Source organism: Charadrius vociferus, unplaced genomic scaffold (genome assembly GCF_000708025.1).
Source record: "Charadrius vociferus isolate BGI_N301 unplaced genomic scaffold, ASM70802v2 scaffold1, whole genome shotgun sequence".
NCBI lineage: Eukaryota > Metazoa > Chordata > Aves > Charadriiformes > Charadriidae > Charadrius > Charadrius vociferus.
The window spans coordinates 1,923,600-1,946,092 of NW_009647680.1; the positions used below are offsets into that span (position 1 = coordinate 1,923,600).

General features: G+C 51.3%; 1 protein-coding gene across 1 annotated transcript; it reads right to left on the reverse strand.

The window, feature by feature from the left end:
- Window positions 1–11,040: 11,040 nt before the first annotated feature.
- ENDOD1 (endonuclease domain containing 1) lies at window positions 11,041–18,315 on the reverse strand. Its single transcript, XM_009881233.1, has 2 exons — window positions 17,893–18,315; window positions 11,041–12,174 (listed from the first exon to the last, which is right to left on the reverse strand). The coding sequence occupies exons 1-2, from the start codon at window positions 18,184–18,186 to the stop codon at window positions 11,041–11,043; spliced, it is 1,428 nt and encodes a 475-aa protein (XP_009879535.1). The 5' UTR covers window positions 18,187–18,315.
- Window positions 18,316–22,493: the final 4,178 nt, after the last annotated feature.

The following is a 22,493-nucleotide window of genomic DNA, read 5'->3' on the forward strand; positions in this document are numbered from 1 at the left end:
CGGCTGTGGGACGTGCCCCCGGTGCCCGTGGGCTGGGGCGGCCGGCCATGTGCCATTGCATCCCCCCCTCGCACCCTCGGGACAGGGGGGAATTGTACCCGCCCCGGCAGCTGTCTGCTTCTTGCCTCCTCCCGCCACGGCCACCCAGGTGTTTCGGGATGGAGGATTAAGGACAAAGCTCTGATCCTGCTGCTCCCTCCCGCCACCACGAAGCACGGGAGCGTGATGGCTCCTCCGTCCCGCAGTCCCTGCAGTGTCCTGCGGGCGGGTGGCACTTCACTTGTCCTGCCGCCGGGGCCACCACCTACCCTGAGCCCCAGAGGGATGCCACGGGCTCCGTGCTTTCACAGGAGGTTTGCCTGCAAGGCTGAGGCAGCTGCTAGGAGCTCACTGTGGGTTTCCACAGCAGCTTTTATCATTTTATTTTTTTTTTCTGTTGTTGCTGGTTGGGTTTTTTTTTTTTTGTTTTTGTTTTTTTTTTTTGCAGAGGACAGACTGACCTAGTGGGATGGATTTATTTTTTTTGTGTGTGTGACTTTTGTTAGTTTTTAAGTTACCCAACTTGAATTTATCTGAACAGATGCAGAAGGAACTTTTTTTTTTTTGTGAGTTAAGAGACAAAAATGCATTTTTAAACAAAGGAATCATGTATTAACATTTTAACAGCAATTCATAAATCTGCACTTTTTATGAGGTTTTGAAAAATCTATTTATAGGTACGGAACAATGGGGTTTGTTTAAAACTGTATCGCATTTATACTTGCTGAAATTACTTTCATTGTTATCAGTAGGAATTTCATTGGTTAAATAAAACGGATAAAACCTGTCTCCTGTTGGATCCATCATTTGCCACGTGCTGGGGAACACATCTCTGGAGCAGAGCATCCTGTGTTTTGGGACAAGATCCAGTCCTGGAAGTGTCCTTCCCCTCCATGCCTCTGTCCTGGTTTTTAATCTATGTATTATTTAATCTGTATATAGATAGACATAGATAATAACTCTGTTTAATCTTTATGAACGTAGGTCCTGAAAAATGTGCCGCGCTTGCTGAAGGGGGTGTCTTTTAACCAGGCAGTTGTCCCTGATGAGGGATGGGGGCGATGGGCATCACGATGTTCACTGTTGATACAGGGCTAGTTGCCTTCCTCTTGGAAATTTGTCTTGTGAAAGCCACGGGCGGTGGGAGGCCCCAGGAGCTGCTCCCTCCCTCTTCCCCGGAGTCCTGAGTGAGCCCCAGAGCAGAAGTGGGTGAGAGCCCATGAAGGAAACACGAAGGAGAGCGGGAATGTGTGCTGAGGGTGCTGGCGTGGGGCAGTGCCAAGCTTGTCCCGCAGCCGAACTGCCCCCAAGCCCTGCAAGTCCTGCCATCTGCCCCGTCCAGCCCCCAGGGAAGGGTGGCATAGTCCTGAGGGGTCACCAAGGGGTTTGTCCTGGGGGAGATGCTCACCTCCCCTCCAAAGACACAAAACTGGGTAACACAAGCCGCAAACCTGGGATAATTTTGGGTGTATCTTATCCTCCAGCTGCTGGGCGCTCACTGGGCTGTGCTCACCTCACCCTGCAATGGGAATAACCCCCAAAAAACCCTAAAAGCCCCTTTCCAGTTCTGTTAGAGGTAGTGTGTACCCCGAGGAGGGCTGTGACCAAGGGGTCATTGTCAAATGACTGTCACAGCACGGCCATTGCCTACTGGCATCTTCGGCTGGTTCAGCTTCATCCTGCCCTGGAAAATACTTGTCACAATAAAAAAAAAAAGTGGATGTGTAAATACATAAAGTGCTTATTTATTTGCTTTCAGTAGGAGTTTCAAAATACTGAAAATATCTATCTTCTCGGGTTCATGCAGAGCTTCCCATCCCTTTGCAGGCGCTGCGGCTGTCACCTCCGGGCACCAGTGCAGCTCCGTCCTGGAGGGAGGGTGACTGTGTCGCCAGCACCATTGTAAAAAAGTTAAAAAACTTGGAATATTCCTCAAAACAAAGGGCTGCTGTGGAGCTCCTGCTTTACCTTCTGAAGGTCCCACAGAACGGGCGAGCAGCAGCGATCCCAGCCCTGATGCTGGTCCCTGCACCTTCACCCACCGTGTGAGTGCTCGGACAGGGGGACGCCGTGCGGGCGGAGGACAGCCCCGCTCCCTGGGCACCCCGGGCTTTCCCTGCTCCCCATCCTCACCTTCCTGGATGGTTTCCCCCAGGACAGCCAAAGCCAAAAACATTTGTGTGTGTTGGTGATTCCCCAGATCTTCACCTTGGCCATCGTCCCTGGGCCACTATGGCTCTGTTGCCATCCAGCCGCACACCCGCCACCTCCTGCTCCCACACCAGCTCGCCCCAAAACCAACCCATGGCCAGAGAAACCCAGAGACCAGAGACTAGGCAGTGGCAGAGCAGGGGCTGTGTCACAGGGATGCTCATGCACCCACACCGGGTGGCCGTGGGACAGTCTCCCATCGGTGACCCCTGTGGGATGCCCCCGGGATCTGGGAAAGGGCCATGCTGGGGGTGAGGGTGGGCAGTCCTGCATGGGCGGCATGTCCTTGGGGAGACCCGTCTGGGCTGACCCCGAGTCCCCCCAGGTCCCTCAGCTTCCTCAGTGTGTCCCAAGTCCAGCATCATCTGGGAGCAGGGCCACCCGCAGCCTCCCAGGTGGACTCACAAAGCCATGAGCAGCAGCAGGGTGGCCACTCATGGCTCGAGCAAGCCCACATCCATAGGGTTGGATTTCAGCTTGTACTGCTGTCTCCTTAGCCTCTTCCCAGCATCGCCTCAGGCTCCTCATGCCTGGGAAGAAATGGCAACCAGCCCCAGACCCCACATAGGGCAACTAATGGGTCCTCTCTATCAAGCGTTTCCATTAATTGCTGCTGAAGTGCACCCACCAGCACATGATTTGATTTCACCAAATTAGCCCAAATTATAGGCCATGCGGAAGCGTGCAAACTCCCCCCAATAACTTTTAATTTGATCAGGATGGAGCAATCTGGCGAGGCACCTGGACAGCAGAGCGGAGGCTCCGCAAATCCAAGCTAGAATTATAGATGTTATAAATAACATCACTCATCACGCTAATGGGCTCCTGTAAATACGATTGATTTTTTGCAAGCTTTTCAAGGTATAAAAGAAGATAATCATGGGATTTGTATTTCCTGCTAAATTAAAACCTACCCTCTGCATCCTCCGCATGTGCTTTTTGTCCTTGGGCTTTCTTCAGGCCCTTGGAGCAAAACTGGAATGTTTCTGACCTGCAGGAAAGTGCTTTTGCAGAAGGGAAGCCCTTCTCCTCCTCCTGCCTGGGGCTGGTGTTTAAAGCATCACTATGTCCAGGGAATAAAATGTTGCCAAAAACTGGATATGATACAGAAAATACAACAAAACATATGATTTTGGCCAAAAATGAAGTGTTTTAGCATTCATGACCTGCAACATTTGGTGTTGACTTGCCCACGGATGAGTTCCCCAGCAGTTTGCTGCAGCGTGCGACCCCACGGAAGGGGGTTTAGCTTCAGCCCAGACCACCTCTCCCATGTTGTCCTCATGGCCTGGTGCCTCTCGTGATGCATCAAAAGCTCCAGGAGAAGAGCTGGGCTGGGGAGATGATGCCGCCTGAATATAGACTTTTAATTTGCCTTCTTAAATTACCTAGCTGATCTCTCTTGGCTCCCCCTGCAACCGGTGGAGAGACAGAGAGGCTCCACCAGAGGGTGACATCTGCCCTGAATCATCTCCTGGGGGAGGCTGATCTGCCTCCACCCTCCACGTCAGGGGAAACGCGGTTGGGACGCAGCGTTCAGCTCACGGAAGACTGAACTCCAGCACACATCTGCAATACAGCACAGTGATACCGAAAAGATCGGTTGAAAACATTTTTATTAGATTTAAGCTAACTCCTAGGTTTTTTCCTATCAGTTTTCCCATTGAAAAACAAAACAAGAAAAATGCAGTTTTTGCAGAAAACAGGAAGAGAAGCAGCTTAGCTGGAGGCATCCTTACCGGCTCTAATTAGACTTGAGTGCCACAGAGACGCACCGCCACAGAGATCCGGAGCTTTGGTGCTGTGTCCCCAGGAGTGTCAGCAGCACCGGCTGGGCACGCTGAGGGAATGTGCTCAGTGCTGAGCACCCGTGTCTGCCCACAGCTGGGAACGGGTGATGGAGAAAGAGCGAGACCTTGAATATACTCCTGAGAGAAATAAAGGACAGGCACCAGGTTCCCAGATACATCCCAAAACCACCCTCTGATTTGGCTTTGGGGGATGATCTGTGCTATTATATGATCTGGGGGTGGACAAAACTATCCTCCATTGCTGGAGCCCAAGTGGCTGCTCCCTAGTCCTTGATGACACCTGGCATCTGAGTCACCACCCTTTTTCCTTAACTGTCTACTGGTGGGATGATGAGCCTCAGAGATCATGGACGCCTCTCTGATACCAGGACACTAATTGTTACCACTCAAACCCCTTCTGCAGCCAGCAGGCTCCGTGGCCTCACAGGTCCTTGAGAAGGCAGCCCCTTTCCTCCACATAAAATAACTCATCTCAGTTTTGCGGAGTGCAAGGTTTTTTTCAAGTGCAGGCTATCACCTACAGTGCAAAGGTGTACCGTTACACCCCATGGATGCCTGAGGGTGAAGGATGCGCTCAGCCACCCCACACATAGGCATGTTTTCCGTGAATTCAAAAAACTGCGGGTCAAGTTCTTTGGGGGATGGGATTGCTCCACACAGGTCAGGCCGACTCGCAGGGTTTGAGGAGCACATGGTGGTTAATCCCATCTGTTTCAGTAGGACCACGCACAAATTCTCACCACTGCCCAAATGTGGCTGCGAGCACTGGGGGTTGTTTCCAGCAGCACTCGGGAGGCATCAGGCCCTGGTATCATTCCTGCCTGCATGGAAGGACTTAGTGAACCAAGAGTCTTCCAAGGGGCTGTGGGAAAGACCATCTCACCTGTACAATCATCTGGGTGACCCACGTCAAGGGACACCTCAAAGGCCTCCATGGGTGGGACAAGCCCCATCAGCCACCAACCCCAACTGAGCTTCATTGGCCCCACCTTTAGGCATCCAGCGGAGGTCCCCAGGTGAAAGGTTAGTGAGATATTTATGCTGAACGGATGGAGTCCAGTGCCTGCAGCAAACAGATTTTAAATGCCCACACTTGGGTGGCATAAATCCAGATAGTGATGTCTCCCTGAACCTATCGTATCACCCCTCTGGAGCTGCTCCTCTCACCTCAGCAGCTTATTGGTGTCAGGACCAAGCAGAAACCACTTCTCAGCCATTTCTGTTCACTATTTAGCTACTAGCCACTTGGTTTGAAACTTGACATCTATCATCTGCTGCGCTTGTCCCACCAGTGAGGAGCTCTGATGGTTCCTACCCTGCCCAACAGCATCATCCTGCCCACCTGCTGCAGGTCCTGGCTTTGATCCATAACCATCTTCTACCAGCAGACACTGGGAGGTTTGGAAAATCCCCAGTATCACAGCATTAAACATGCAGTGACATCTGCTCCAAATGTCCACTCTCCACCATGTAAAATTAGTTTAAGACATCAAGTTATTGATAGATGATACTGCAGAGGAATTTGAAGCTCCTGCTTCCGCTTTGCAGGTGACTTTGCTGCTGGCTCAGTAGAAAACAGCTTTACCTCCCAGGAAAATGGTCACAATTTCAGTATTTTTGGAAAGGAAACAGTTTTTTTTCACCCTTACAAATGGGAGAGGATGAGATATAAGCTAAGATGGGCCATGGCTGTAAGGGCACTCCTCTGAGATGGAGAGAGACAGGTTCCTGTGCCAGGCTTGGTTTTAGGCAGAAGCGAGTGCTGAATATCCACATCTAAACCTCTAAAACAGACCATGGACTGCTCTCGGATGATACTGGTCCTTGTTCCAGCCTGGACCCAAAAAATTTTTTTCCGCTAAAAATGGCAAATAGCCATGAAAAAAAAAAACCAACACTGTTTGATAAATCACCCTGTTCTGACAGGATATATTTCCTTGGAGATTTTCCAACCAGCTGTAACACTAACACCGCTGGAAATTCTGTAGGCCTTTCTGCTTGGCTGGAAACAGCAGTTCTGTGGAAATCAATGGCAGATGTTACCCAGTGTGAGATCCATTCCCAAATCGAAGGAAGTCCAACAGACTGGGAAAGTGTCCAAGGAAGAGAAATCACCCCGTGCCGAACCCCTGGGACCGCAGCCTCACGAACACGCACACCCCAGGCACACCTCAGGCTCCCGGGCAATCCCTCCCACCCAAACGAGTTACACTGGTATTTATTTTCCAGTATCTTTTCCATTTTCTGGCACTGACTAAGCTGGAGAGATAATATGTGAACAAGCACGGCTCGGTTCCCTTCCAAACTGGAGCAGCTCCTTGGCCAGAGAGAGGTACCGAGCTGGTGATGGAGCTCCACACAGAGGTGAGCAGCTCTGAAACATGCAATGGCAGCAGAGGTGTGACCCGAAGGACCTATCCCAGGGCAGTGACAGAGGGGCCGTGCTGCCACGGTTGCTGAGTCCCTCTGCTGTTATCGGTGCCCTGGCCCAAGGTGGATATAACAGAGACAAGGATCATCTGAAGGTGCACAGAGACCCCTGTGTAGAAGCATTGGGTGATCTGGATGAGTAAGGGACATCTACTAGACCAGGTTGCTCAAAGCCCTGTCCAACTTGATGCCCCACTTCCAATTATGGAGCATCCACAGCTTCTCTGGACAGCCTGTTCCAGTGTCTCACCAGTTCCTGCAGACCTGAGAGGAATGCAGACTCCACTGGACAGGTTCATCTGCCCAGAGGTACCTACAAAATGCAGGTGCCAACATCTGGTTTATTCACCCCAGGATCTCTATACTGTCAGTGGAAGAAAGCGGCCGCTTTCAGGGAGTGCTTGTTCTCCTTCTAAAGAGGATAAAACCAGTCAAGGGAACAGCATCACTCAAGAGGGAGTTTCTCCCTGTCAGCTGCAAAGAATCATCCTGTGATGTGATTTTTCTGCATCAAAACCGTCCATCGCGCTGCACCCCAGGTGCATTTCACCATATCTCACAAGAACAGAACATCCCCTCTCCCTCTCTCTTCTGGCACGCACAGAGCTAACTCCCCCTGCAACCCCCAGCTTTCACCTGCATATTCCGCAGCTCAATGAATTGACTCTTTTAAAGTGCTTTGAGAGAGGAAAGGTGTTTTAAAAGCACAAAAGGGCCATTAATATCAGATGTCAAGCCCTAACAAAGAACAACTGTGCTGCTGGTGCTTTCTTGATTAGTCAGGGCACTCCGGGTTGCATTATCTCGTTTGCAACTATGACAGAAACATGATACCAGCCCCTCTTTGGAAAAGTAACTTTTATTTTGTTGAAGCCATACGTTTCCAAGGATCGAGTAAAGCTCACAAGCCATAAATCATGCCCACGTAAGAATAATCTCAAACAATAGTTAGTTTGTAGCAGGACGTTGCTTGTTCTGTGATAATTGCTCAGCGTTCCCAGGCAGATTTCCCATCTCCTGCTCAGACACGCAGCACAGAAGAAAAACACCCCATGCCGGTTGCAGTTCTTAGTGTTTGCAATCTGAGCATGTTAAGACAATTTTTAATAATACTGCCCCACATTTGCCCAAATCCTACAGTGCTGCAGCCCCTCATATTTCCAGGACTGTCCACTTGCGGTCAGAAGACACGGTTGCAGCCTGACCCAAGCTAGGCTGGGTAGCGACGGTGATGGAGATGTGGCAACACAGACCTCTGGAGGTGTCTCAGCTTTGCTGCCTCTCAGCCCATGAGCTCCCACATCACTGCAACCAGGGGGTGCACTGGAGATGCTGGTGGAGCTGGGATGCGGGTGCTGGTGGGTTAAGGTGTGGGGAAGCTGCTCTGGGTGCAGGACTCCCGAGAAGTGCATCAGCGGCCACCACACAGCTAAGACGGGTCAGAGATAAGGCCATGCAAAAGGCACGAGGATGGGCAGCTGTGGGGGGCAGCTGCCTCCCCCTCAATGCTTGGGCTGCACTTGAGAGCTGCTGCCACCACATGTGCCTTCAGAGGCTGCTGGGGACCCTGGGTCCACCAGGCTGGTGCCCCTGTCACTGCATCCTGGCAGCTCCTGGGACCTCAGCAGACTGCTCTCCTGCCTTGGCGGCTGCCACGTAGCCCGAGAGCAGTGCCGGGGTTGGGACAGGGTCCTGTAAAGGAGTGAGAAACCAGCTCCGAAACCAGCTCCACACCCAACTCTGCAGCAGGGAAGGCATGTCTGAGTAGGAAAGGATGAAAAGTTTGGTTCGGAGAGCATCCGCAGGCTGCTGTCTGTCTGCTGGGAGCAGCGACCCGGACCTTGCCGCTTGCACCCAAAATCGCCATACCAACAGCTTCAAGGCAAAGGAGGGATTTGTAAAACACTGCTGCCTTCACCTAATTAGACTCTTTTTGGCCCACAAAAGCTGCCTTTCCTTTTGAACAAAGCCAGTGCTGCTTGCTGGGTGGCCTCTCTTTCTCCACGAACCAGCCATGGCCCAGGAAGGGTGAGATGAGTTGTCGTCCTCTGTCCCTGCTCAGGCCACCACCTCCCCACTTCATCCCCACTGTTGGTGTCCCCAACAAAGCCATTAGCGTCGCTGGTGTACGAGGTACCACCTGGTCAGGGTGTGCAGGCACAGCCGGTTGCATTGAACGCAGCCCCTGAGCTAAGGAAACAACCCTCTGTCGCCACCATGAACCAGCTGAGTCTCCTTCACCCCCCCGAATCCATCTCCCCCCAGCTCAGCCCCACCGTGAGCAGTGTGAGACAGCAAAGCTGCTGCATTGGGTAATTGGGCTTTCTTCAACCCAGGACTGGCCACCAGCAACACAGCACTGCTGGGTCCTCCACAGGGATGACATCACCGGCTTGCACACCCCTGGGACTCCGTATGCTACGGCAGATCAGGGGTCCACAAACAACCTGGTGCTGGAGACAGGGACAGAGGTGGGGGTGAAGAGCAGGATCCATCCATGTAGGACTCCCAAATGCCTCTGGGAGTCCAGCCAGAGCAAACGCTGCTGAGGCTGAGAGCCTTCCTCCTGCAGGCAGCTGCACCAAGAGATCCAAAGCCCCTCGCTGAGTCGAGCCCCGTGGAAAGGCAGCACCCCTGTGCCCTCCTCCAGCAGCAGCGGGTGTCCCTGTGCCCCTCATCTGGCTGCAAGCCCTTGATGGTTCCCTGCAAAGCCCCTGCATGCACTCCGGTGTCCCAGATGTTGGGGGTCCTGGCTCACGTCGGTGGAGAGAAAGGGTGAAGAAGAGTGCGCAGGGAGGATGAGCGGTGCAGAAGAGGGGCTGGGTCCCCTTCCCAACACCTGTGTTGGGAAGTGTCTGGTAGTGCATGGGCTCACCAGGTGGGTATTTACACAGCAAAACAAACGTTGCGCCTCAGATTCCCCCTCTGCCTCTCCTCCCACCTGACAGTCCGTAGTCCCCACAGGAGAAAGGGGCAATGCAATGGCTTTTTCCCTCCTCCAGGTTTCCAAAATTGGATAAGGAAGGGAAACATCCAGCAAAAGCCTTTGCTGCTTGGGCTTGTGTTCAGCTTGGCCATGCCGGTCCCTGCAGCTGTGACAGCCACATGGACCTCTCCTCCTCTCCCAGGCAGCAGAGGCTCCTGCCGTGAGTGCCCAGGAGCTCCAAGTGTAATCAACTCACCACAAGTGTCCTATTCCCTCTGCCTTTTCCATCCTGTTTGCAGGACTCCCTTCCTTGGCATCTCTCCAGCCAGCTTCGCAGCCAGCACAGCACCGAGGGGACCCACCTGCCCTGCCCTGCCTGGGGCTGGCTCCTGCCCCACTCTGACCCTACCACCAGGCAGGGGCTATGAAAACACCAAATCAACCCATGCAAAAGCAGCGAATTCCCCCGGTGCTCCCTATGCATCTGCTGTCCCATAAGGACATCCTCTAGGGGTGTCCCTGACGCTGACCCAGACTGGTGGGAAGGGCAGAGCTGCTCTTCTTTTGCCCTAGAGGGAAACCCAGGAGGATCATTTTCCCCCTGCAAGCTGGGCTTTCAAAACAAGCACGAGAAGGACAGCTGTGGTGTTACGTATCCCCAGCCTGGGCATCGTCTTGTGGAGACCTCAGGCACATAAATGCTGCTGTCTGCTTGGGCAGCTGTCAGCTCTCAAGGGAGGTAGGGCAGATGGCAGCTGATTCAAAGCCAAAAGCATTACTCCAGGGTGCTGCAGGGCTTCGGAGCAGGCACAAGGGCTTCAGGGCTGAGACCTTCGGGGGCTTAGACCATCATGGAATGCCCTATCTTGAAGCTTCAGAGCTTAGACCTTCAGTGGTCACCAGAGAGCAAGGAAGTGTCGGGGGAAGATGACCTTGGTATGGCTAAGGGAAAATGTTTTCCCACCATGCAGAAGAACCATCAGCGGGTCTTTCCTCACAGCAAGAACCACATGATTTCAGCTGCCTGGACAGGCCTGAAGACTATAAGATACACCCAGTTGCATCCCCTCCACCAGTAGGACCCTGGTACAATGAGCACTGCAACCAACAGTAGGACCTTGCCCCCATCCCTCCTCACTCCCCGCCATTTCCCAGCCCCAAACCCTTGCACCCTCACTTCCTTCTCCCTTCTCCAGGTCCCAGAAAACCCTCTGTAACTAAAATCCTGCCCTGACCATCACCTCCTCCCCAGCAGGGGTGGGCTTCTGTGGAGCTCTCTGCCAGTGAGTAGGTCTCAGTGTTATCTTTGCTGGAAAGAGTTAACCCCGTCCCACATTTACCATGCGTCTCCCAGAGGAAGCATCTTGACATCTGCAAATCATAGAAACTTTGTGGCCTGCACCGATAAAACCCAAACACTTTACAACAGCAGAACTCGAGTTACAGTGGTGGAGTCCCCCAGCAACATTACCTCGGCCTTCCCTGTTACTCCCCAATCAGTTCATTATTATTATTGTCATTACAATAAATACCAGAACAAAATTGACAGCGTTTGGCCATGTATCTTAAAGCATTGCCCTCCTCCTTCACTCCATGCCTTTGCAGCCTTGGTTTCCATCCCTATCAGTCATCAGAGGAGCCTTTAGGGACAAACCGTTTGACTATGTGACCAGCCAAGTAATAAAAGCCGTGCAGAAGTGCGGCTGTGGCATCGATGACCAGCGAGAAGGTGCCCCCGATGCCGGTGGCCATGTCTTTGAGGACGGAGGGAATGGCACAGATGGAGTGGTAAGGGAAAGCAGCGAGGTGAAGGACAAACCCCACAGGGATGCGCAGAATCCTGTAGGTGAGGGATGCCACATCTTGAACTATTTCCAGGAAGCCCAGGAATATGTTGACGATGACCCTCCCGACATCATAGGGGATGCTGATGAGCACCATGCTGATGGCTTTAAAGTAGGACACCACCCCGTTCCACAGGCTGTAGACTCCATCCAGAACTGTGCCACCAACCCGCTTGATAACAAGCCACAGAAAATAAAACACAAATTTCACCAGCTCCACAAACACATAGATGAGGAGTTCCAGAAGTTTGATGAAAGGGGTAGCAATGATGCCAGCCACTTTTCTCACCAAGCCGCTGTCTTTGGCCTCCTGGTTGTCACTTGTTCCTACTTGCTCTCCAGAGCGGATCTGACTGACAGCTTGCAGTACTGCTTCTTTTTTTTCCTGGCTTTGATTGTCTTCCCCACAGTTGCCCTTAAACAAGTGAACTCCTGCCAGAAGCTGCTTCTCCAGCTCTCCCACCGTGAGGTCCCCCAAGCTGTTTTCATCATTCATTTTTTTCACTAGTCCCAGGGACCATCCCTCCGGAGCATCACAGCATGCTGCCAGCCAGAGGGTCTCTGGCACTGACACTTTGCCTTTAACTTGGACACTGGAAGGAATTGCTCCTGCAAGGAGATACAGATGATCCTTCTTGGAGCAGTGAGGGACCAGAGCTTGCTCCACCACACTTCTGATGTCTCTGTGCCAGCTTTTGCTCAGAGACGGGCTCAGAGGGACAGCGTTTGTGAGCGTGTAAGTGGCCATCTGGAAATCCTCCTCATTGAGCAAGCTGGGATTGAGCAGCCCTCTCTCATAACCAGAGCCCATATAGTCTGAGGTCAGGGCTTGATTTGCACCAAGGTTGGCCACAGTGCCAACAATATCGGCTTCATGCACCATCTCATGCAGGTCATTTTCTGGATCGTCTATCTGAAATAGTAGAGAGAAGAGTTACTGGATGTGATTTACCTTTCTAGAAAGCCACGTGTAAAATGGGCCTTGAAGTATGTTTTCCATTATGACTGCTACTACATGCTGTGCCTCGGACCACATCCTGTGCTCCCTCCTTATCCTTGAAGCACTTCAGAGGAGTGTATGATGGTCTACTTAGCTGCTCTGCCAAACACATCAGTTTGGGCTGCGAAGGATGGTTGCAGCTCTCCAGTTTGGTCCACAGCACAACACAGCCACCAGTATCTCACCAGCCACCCTGCACCAAGTCTCTAACTTGTGCTTTTTTTTTCTAGAAGAGATTTTGAAGACCAGTAGATGGTCTGACTTAGGGCCATGTTCTTACCTCCTATGGTGGTGGTACCTCCAGTTCATTTAAGCACCTACCATGGCACCTTAATTCAGTCCCTCAGAACGATCAAATCCAAGCCATGAAGAAAAAAACCCATGGTATACAAGATGCCTACAGAACGCATTTACCTCTCACCACTGATTGTGTAAGAAACCAGAATGAAGCCAGGCACCATGGCAGGTGACCTGAACTTCCCTGCCTTGAACAGACACCGCATTGAGCTCCTAGGGCTCTCTCAGGGGTTGTCATTAGTAGTTTGAACCTCATGTCATTAACAGTCTGAACCTCATCCTTAATGATCACACACCTCCTGGCACAACATGGGTGAGGATGCCATCACTGCAGGTCCTCAATGGAATCTGCACTACCTGCTCGTGTCTGCCGTTCCTGTGCCATGGAGCCAGAGGCAGCAATTGCCACAGTGGGAATTCATCCTGGAGTCACGCACAGAGCCATGCACAGGGAGGTAATGAGCAGTGGGAGCAGGAGCACTAAACGCCAGGGCGTCCTTATGTCTTTCTCGGGTGGCCGCAGCTCTGTCTGCTCCTTAGTCACTCCTAGTGACACTGCCTGCAGCCACTCTGGGGGGTTTACCAGATTGTCATTTTCTTCCCCAAATTAGAGGATGAGCATGTTGGTAGAAGCTCAGGGGTGGCAGACGGTCTCTGGCACTCTCTGCGTCCGGTAGTCTCTGTTTCAGAGGCTGTGGCCCTCAGCTCCTGGCCCAATTAAACCTGCTCTCTTTGCTCCTGGCCTATAGACTACTGCACTATATAATACGTACTTTGGAGACATTTATGGCAGACGGTTCATAGTCTACCTTGAATTACTCCCTAGCCATCCTTCCTCGTCCCTTGGCCACCCTGCAGTGCACTTGGACAGATGTATAACTACATCCTTGCAACCCTAGAGCATGCATCCTCCAAGCGCCGCATCCCCTCCTCGCAGCTCTGCGTCAGCCTGTGCTGACAGTCAGGGTGAAGGGGCCAGTGTCAGCCAGTGTCAGCAGCTCTCCATCACCCTCCCTGCAGGAACTGAGCTCTGGCTGGCCTCCTGCATCAGCCGAATCCCTGTGGTCCAGGCTCAGGGCTCCCTCTGCACCAGGGCTGGTCTCAGTGCCAACACTGGCCGCTGCAGAGAGCTGCATTACCCCCATCTCCTGCTAGGAGGTTTCTTGCGCTTCGTTTTGAAGCATCCGATGCTTATTGCTTCAGGACTGAAAGGATGTCAGCAAGTCCTGTGTACTGAGGCAGAAGTCGTAGCCTTTTCTAAATACACCACTTTATCCTGCACTTCTTCTGCCTTATTCTGCTCCTCTTGCTCAGACACCCCAAACTCACGGGCTGCAGCTGGCTGATGAAGTCAGACATTTCGCATTCCACAAAATCACTGTCCCTTCCCGCCCCCCCCTGCTCATTCTCCCTGCTGTGATGCGATGACAGTGCTGTGCCGTGGGACAAGAGATGCACCCGCTGTGTTTAATCCTGCAGTATAGCTGAGAGGGGAGCGGGCACGGGTCCAAGGCTGTGCCTGGGAACTGCCCCCTGTGGTACGGCCCTTTTGAGCCTGACACCCTCACGGAGACACTCATCCCCTCTCACTCCCATGGCAGAGCTGCTGTACCACAGGGACACGTTGACCCAAGACGGGTCAGCTCTGCCTCCTGGCAGAGATTCCCAGCCTACATGAAGCAGATGGTATAAACCTAACTTTCTCTCCTTATGAGCTGATGCATGAAAACCTTGAGATGCCTATCAAGAAAATATGTCTCCAGTTACCTGTTCAGCTGCAGGCTTTTGCGCATACCATTGGGATTGTTTTAGGTGTAATTAAAAAAGAACGCGATAAAAATGCAGCCGTGTGCTGTTCATGTGTAAGGCTCTGACATCACTGAGTTATGTTTATAATAACTCATATTATGGTTTGTAATAACTCATGTGTAACTGAGGTTTTCATGCCTCCTCCAGCTCAGCCCCAACAGCAAGCTGTCTCCAACGCTGCATCTAATCTGCAGTGTGAGATACCTTTCCCCACTGCTTCAAAAAGCTTTTGGTTTGTGTCCCCACCAAAGCATACCTGCATTCAGGGAGTCAGCCATGAAGCCACCTGTCCAAATAACCTGTAATAGCTAAAGGCAAGATTCAAGCAGACAGGCAAACACCTCATTCATAGGATGCGGATTTAAAAATAAATTATGCGTCTGAGCACCTGTATGGATGTAAGCACCTAAAAATATTTATATGTTTCATAAAGTGGGAGTTGCAGCTTCCCAGAAAGGGCAGAGGCAGAGGGGGATTAAAAGTATGGCAACACACAGCTGTTACATCAGGCAGCTTCCATCAGGTTTGGCCATTGAACAGTGTAGGACACTGTTACCTCCCACCTTCCCCACCCCAGTACCATCCAAGGTGAACTTCAGCATCCCACTCCCCTCACTACTGCCTCAGGCACACTTGCGCCTTTGATTGCAGTGGAAATATTTCATCCAACCTTAGTGTGGGACTTGTTTCTCAGGGAGGAGGCACAGTGCATCTTACGCCAAGGTTTCTGTTGTAGGACGTTCACATGAGTGGCTCTAGAAGTACCTGTTTCTCTTGACTGTCTACCAAGAGAGGTGGCTCAGAGGTAGCTATAAGCTGGGTGATGCAAATCCCACCTTGGTCATCTGGCTGGTGGTAGTCATCAACCAAATGAAAACACAAGGTGATTCATCCCGTCAGTCGTACACTAGGACAGAAAAAGCAACTCCAGTTTTCCATCTCTCTCTAAGCCATAGAAAGAGTCAAACCCATAGATTTTCAGACAACTGAAACAAGATGAGGTGAAAGCCACCTAAGTAACTTGCTCTCAACCCCTAGAAAAATCTGTGGCAGAGCAGGTTTCCAGACCTGAGCCTGGGGGAGTCCCTGCTCAGCAGCCTACCCTTCCTGCTGTCTAATTTTCCACTAATTGTTTAATTAATTTGCTGTTTCCAGCTGCCAATCAGCAGTGGGTGGCACTGACATTCCTCGCACTTGTCACCCAATTACTGCCTCTGTGCTACATTTGGCATTTGTTTCTCAGGCAGACATTCCTGAGGAGGTAGGCATGCCGGGAGGGAGAGGGTGCCCTCACCACTTACATCATTACCAAAAAAAAAGGCATGAGACAACCCTGAAGCCCTCACCAGAGTGCAGAGAGCGTTTTTATAGTGATTCCTTTCTGCTTGCTGTGTCTCTGCATTTGCGTCTGCACACACATAGGCGTAAGCACATGTCACTGTGCAGCTGAGCCTGCTCAAACCCGGCTATCCCTGTCTCGGTGAGGAAATTACTCAGAAAATATGTAATATAACCCCGTGGGGCCATGCTGCAGAGCAGGCGTTGCTCAGGGTTCCCTTCATCATCCATCCGACCTTTCCTAACCCTCTGACCTAGCCTTGATAGGAACACACATAATGGGTGTGAAATCTCTTCCCTGCTTTCTCTTCCCAGATCCAGTGTGGTGGTATCTGAGAGGGGTGTACGTGCTTATTTCTTGAGTTATAGGAATTTTTCATAGTACTAGTTCTTCCCCTTACAGATTCTTGTGCCAATTTTTGTCCTAGTAGTCTTCTGGCTCAGACTGAGATTCCTCCAGTGAACCTCAGAGCTGCTACCTCCCACCTTCGAGACACCTGCATTTCAGCAATGGGTGAAGGGGACTCATTAGTGTAAACTAAGAATGGACCCACAGCAATCCATGGGGATACTCTGAAGAAGCCAGACCAACTAAAGGTAGTGCCTGGACAATTATTTCTGGGGCTGCAGTACAGTTTGGAGGCAGGAGACATGAGGTTTGGGGCTCTGAAGTGCTGGCAGGGGTGATGAAAAGGTGAGAGGTGAAGAGGCATGGAGCAGGGAAGGCAGAAGAGGCAGCTGGAGGAAGGTACTAGAAAAACCAAAGCCGCTGTGAAGGGGCTGCCCGCTGCTCCATGGCAGGAACGGCTTTCGAGCCTGCCTGGGCAGGTCTGGTGAGTCAGACCACAAGGAGCAGGAGGAGATATGGTGGCTAGGGGTGATGAAGGGCATCAGCGGCTGAGGCAAATGGGAAGGGATCTCATCTCTGCCGCTTTGCCTCACTGCCTCCATGGCACCGACAGCAGATGCTCACTTGCCTAGGTCCTCTTTGTGCTTTAAAAATTCATCACCCTCCCTCAACATCATAATGGCAGAGTCTGCAAAAAGCTTCCCCCTGTTTGAAAAGGGCAAGCAGACACCCCCCACAGCCATCTGTGAAGTGGAAGGAGAGCAGATCAAAGGGCCCTTGGGAACTTCTGCAACTCAAAACCCAGCCCGGAGATCAGGCAGAGAGTCCGAGGTGAGGACAGGGACGTGGGATCTCCTGTCTTCACTGCCTGTGACCTCGTGGCCTTAGTATCTTGGCACCCACATAAGGAAAATGAGCACAGCAGCCACTCTCCTGGGAAAGGGGTGAGCTTTGATTCTGGCTACGTCCAGCACCCAGCAGCTGAGGGCCCGCTCCCAACGCACTGCATGGACACCGCAGCCATTCCTGCCCTGACGAAGCACCCTTGCACCCTGCCAGTCCTTCCTGAGCTCAATAGTCAAGGGTAGCTTGGTGTTGGCTACAAAATTCCACATGATCACTGCTGAAAAACCTGAAACACAGCAAAATTTAAAAAAAAAAAAAAAAAAAAAGAGGTAGAGAGTGCTTGTTCTCTTAGGGCAATTATTTAAGGATTTCCTTTAAATATTAAAGCCTGAAGGACTTGCTTAAACATGACAAGTGTCAAGGGAGAGACAAACACTGAGGCTCTGGCAAAATTCATTTTATACTACACACCTCTGACCCGACTGAAGCCTGCACGCTCCAGGACACGGCAACTCATTTCCCTACCGGAGTCTGCAACACGGGGACACAACAAAAAGCTGCAGCGCCAACTTGGTGAACCGCAAATGGATGTTTTATCCCTGCGCAGCGAAGCTAAAGAGTTCTTATCAACACTGTGATCACGCTGGCAACAGAACAGACTTCAACTTGACGCTGCGGTGTTTAACCCTGGTACCCACCGGCAGTGCTCCCTGCCCGTGGTACCTGGCTAGGCAGGACAGACACATCAGCTGGTGTCAAAGCCAACCTTCCTCTCCCCTCCCAGCTTTCATTAAAAAGCCCCATGGGACAAGGAAATATTTATTTGCTTGGTTCCAAGCACAAAAATAAGTTCTGCTTGTGGTAAATTAATATCAAAAGAAGTTCAACAAGGAGAGCTCCTGCCTCCTTTCCAAAATCCTACCCCCAGCTTCACCCCAGAGGACACGTTCTCCAGGAACATTTGCTTTACAGTGAAGGAAAGGCTGACTTACCTGCGGCTCCACAAGCCAGTTCTCCTCCTCTTTTTGGGCTGGCTTTGTGAACTTAAAAGCTGAATAAAGAGGAATTTTGTCCTTAGTACTGTAGAGGGTTGCGAAGCGTGGCTCTTTGTTGTACTGCTGACAGATTTTCACATGGAACGGCTCCGTAAATCCTTCGGGTGGGACTTGTCCAGGGAAGAACACATTACACTCAGCAAAACCAGTTTCATCCTCTCCAACAACTCTGCCCTGGGAAAAGCCTGGGAAAATGGAGAGGCAAAGCAAAAATACAACTGACGTCTTCATGGTCCACTCCCTGGAGCTGAGGGGAGCCCCGACTGCCTCCGCTGGGTACAGCAAAGGACCTGGGCTCTGAGTCCATGCAGCAGCGAAGCCAGAAAGCCTCTGGAATTCGGGTGTAGCGTGAGAGGGAAATGAAATATGAAACCAGAGCCGATCCCTTCGGGCAGCCAGCGCGTTCCGCAGGCGGCAGGTTGTGAAACCGAACGTGCGCCAGGCTGCGCTGACACACGCTGCGGACGCCAGCTGCCCGCAGGAGAGGATGCCAAGCAACCTGAAATCATCCGGGCTCGTTGGGAAGAGGAGGAGGGAAGCCTACGGCGGTGCGGGGCTGGAGCTGAGCAGCACCGGCTGCCCAGGCTGGGGCTCAGCGCCGGCGGGGGAGTGGTGTGCTGCATTGCAGCACAGTCCCCGGCAGGAATTTTGGCTGACGCAGCCAGAAATCTTCCTGGGGCTGCCAGGGGAGGGATGCTGCAAAGTCAGATTCACCACCCCGAAGAAGGTGTTAGCCGCCCTGTCCAGCTGCGAGCCCGGCCAAGGGGGGAGGGAGAAGAGAGGTGGCAGGACGCTTGAACCACTGGGAACCCACTTTGCCCCTTTTTGGGGTGTCTGTCACCACTGTCGCTGCCAGCCACATGCTGCCACAGTGCCTGGGAAAGGCATTCTCCTCCCGTCTCTCTGGGAGCTGCAATGGACATCCCAAACCCTCCTGTGGAGCAGTATCACCTCATCTTGGCAGACCCTCCCTCAGGAGAGATTAACAAGAGGCAGAAGGATGAAGACCCTCGGATCACATACCCCTAATCAACACCCACCTCTGAATATTTTGACCAAACCTACAGAACTGGCCAAAAAAAACCCCCAAAATCTACCTAAAGGGAATGAAACTGCTCCTCTGAATTTACAGTCAGCAGAGCAACTGTCTGCCCAGTGAACAGCTGCCTGTGATACCTCAGCTAGTGCTGGGGAAAAGGCTGCGTTCCTTCAGTGACTGGGAAAATTAATGTTTTCAGAAGAGTGGGGATGGAAAGGACACTACAGAGCAGTTCGTGAGAGTCAAGAAAATGTGGATTTTCCTACCCAAGAAGGTAGATATGATCAGCTGTGTTGCCAAAGACTGGGTGCCAGTAAGGCACAGGTCTCTCTTATAATGTGATTTCCAAGGAAAAAGCTCCAAGTGCTACCAACCCACAAGTGCTTTGCAGACAAAGTAGGAGTATTATATATTGCAAATGACGAAATGGGACAGCGGATGGTTAAAGTGCCTGCCCAAGGTCAGAGAAGTAGCCTGTAAAAGCGCTAAAAATAGACTGGACTCTAAGACTATCATTCCTCTACGCAGGGATGACTTCTAGAAGTATCAAGGCAAGGAAATACCTCAGCACCTCTTGGTGTGGTGTTATGAACTGAGGAAGACAAAGGCAGGCTGGACAGGCTGGGAAACAACAGGAAATGTAGTAAGTGGGCTTGGTTTGGGTCCAGGCAGATGCCTGGTCACCCAGCCCTGACAGAAAGAGTTAGTCATGTTCAGGAAAGATGATGGAAATGAAAGCACAGACACAGCCCAACCTGAAGAGAGCAGCTTCAAGAGACAGGCTTAAAATTTCATTTTCCTGGATGTAAAAAGGCTCCTGGGAAATCAAGAACTGAAGCTAAACCTTAGCTATTAGGTATTTGTCTGATTCCAGGCTTGCAATTACCTGGGCAGCAGAGGAAAGTATTTTCACAAGCGCAGTAAGCCCTGCTCCCCAGGCAAGACTTGACCAGGTGATGCTTTTAAACAACCCACTCCAAGACTGACACACATTACCCCAGGATAGGCATGGTCCCAGTCCAACAAAAAGGCAGCATGAGATGTCTCAAGATGGACATGACAACAACCAGTATGCTGAGCAGATCGATGACTTCCACCAGGACACACAGACATCCTGCTCTGTCCTGGACCTGCGCATCAATCTGCTGCCTCAAAGCAGCACCTGTTTCTCACCAGGATGCAGAGCCCCAAGGTGTCTTCTGAGCCTCAAGGGCTTCTTTACTTTTTTGGAACTCTGAGCAGCTCTTTCCTTTCAGGCTGTGAGGCTGGGATCTGCCTGCCTATTTAGCTCTGTATTTATCAGCAAATGGATAACCCTTGACTCAGCCTGAAGAGCAAGAGCCTCAGTCTCCCATCTTCCGTGAAGAGCATCAGTGGGAAAGCCAGCTTGGAGCTCCACTCCTCTACTCCCAATCTCATTTTCTCTCCAAGTGAGGGCCCTCTCCCATTTCTATTTAATTTAAGATAGCTGTTGCAACCCTTAAATGTGGAGTTGTATATTTTTTTCTATTCTTGCTAACATCACTATTACTAAAGAGACTCGTGCCATCTTCATGGTGTGGCACTCACTGTGCTGAGAAGATAAAGGCCAAAGGACTGTCCTGTCCTGGGGAGATCACGCTCTCAGCTAAGGGATCAAAGACAGACAGAGGAGTCAAACACAGTGAGACGGAGTCAGCCAGAGGTTTTGAAAACTCAGTGCTGCAGTAGCTTATCTGCTATCACAGGCTTTTATAGGCATCACAGGGAGTGATGCCTATAGGGAGTGATGCAAAAGGGAATACTAATACTGGATCTAAAACAGCCCTAAGGCTGTTGATGTGAGCAGAAGGGCTCTGGAAAAATGCACAGTGGGTTGAAAGTGAGCAGCATGAGCCTTGCAGGAATCAGGGCTGCCTCCTCCAAACCCACCGAGGGGTGACAGTGCAACAAGCCCAGCGGTGCCGGCAGTGCACCTGATGTTTGACGTGATGGAGGACGGGGAGCTCAGGGAAGATGCAAAGAAGTAGGTGATGTGGTCAAAGGGACACGTGAAAAAAGAGATCTCTCAGTGGCAGGCAGAGGTGTGAGGGGGTACAGGAGAGGCTGTAGGCAAGAGACTGTACGGACACAGACTTTGCAAGGCATCCCAGAGACAAGCACCACGAACAATGTCTCAAAAAAAAAGAATACCTCCCTGCAAGACAAACCTGAAAAGCATGCCAGCATCCAAACCCTGTAGCCAGGAGAAGCTGCTGGGCTTGTTTGCCTGCTTTCCCACACTGTGCCTCCAGCCTTGTCTCTCTGTTCACACGGCTGACACTGGATTTGCTACAAATAGCAAATCTTTCTCCTCGCATGCCTGACCCCTCTAGTCTAGTCTTTCAAAACATTCTTGACTCCAAATATTTTTCCAGGCCCGGATCTCCCGTCTCCTGCCACGACCTCTGGGCAGGACCCCAGTGCTGTATGTGAATGTCCCATTCTTCTGAGATGGGAAGGAAAAAGAAAGTGTCTCCAAAGGCAAGCAGTCCCACTGGAGAGACACCATCTGATTAAGTGGAGATACCAAAGATTGGGCATGGAGCATGGCAGTGCCAGCAGACACGCCATGGCATGTCAGAGAGCACATCTGCCACCTCACTGTCTCATGGGAAAGAGTCTTTTTTTAAAATTAGCTTAAAAAGTTGGTCTGGGAAAGGAGCCTAGTGCTGAGCTAGGGAGAAAAGCAGGAGTGAAACAATTTTCCTGCTAAAATGAATAGATTCAAGGGCAGGGAGGGAAGAAGGACAATAAACTCTTTGGGGAAGAGCTTAGCAACATGCTGTTGGGATTTTTATTCCCACCTTAAACCAGGTCTTAATGCCAGTCTGCTGCCTACTTGTTAGGTGTTTACACAGATGTCTTCACGCCTTTCCCGTGGTGCCCCTCATGCTGGTGAGGAATGGCCCACCGCCGATGATACTGCTTCATTGCTCATCTTCTGCCATGATGCTCACAAACAAGGGTGGGCCAGTGAGAGGCCACTAACCACCTCAAACTGCCAGGGATGCTGATCTGGCTCCTCTCCTTCCTCTCTTGCCTTTCCTTCTGGCTGCACTCGCAGTCTCCAACCACAGCAGCTGGTGGATGCCTCAAAGCAGTGCATCAGCTGAAATCAGAAGAGAAAAAGACAGGGAGGATTAAGAACAGACAGTGACATAAAAAGATGGAGGAGGCTGTCTGTGGTGCACAGTCAGAGGAAGAGGGTTATAAGTGTGAATGGTGAAGCACCCAACCATACTGCTCTGTGGGCAACAACACCATTAGGACAGTGACCAGTTCTGAGTTTGTACAAAAAATTGCACAGCAGGAGTCTGACAGGTACCTTGTAAACCATGAAGTATAAACGCATTGCATGAATACCGAATTAAATTAATAAAATCCAGAGGCTACATCCTTTGGCACCTTATCACAGCCTTCAGACTCAAGAGATCTCTGTTAATCTTCAGGCTGTTAGAAACAAGCACAATGACAGCAG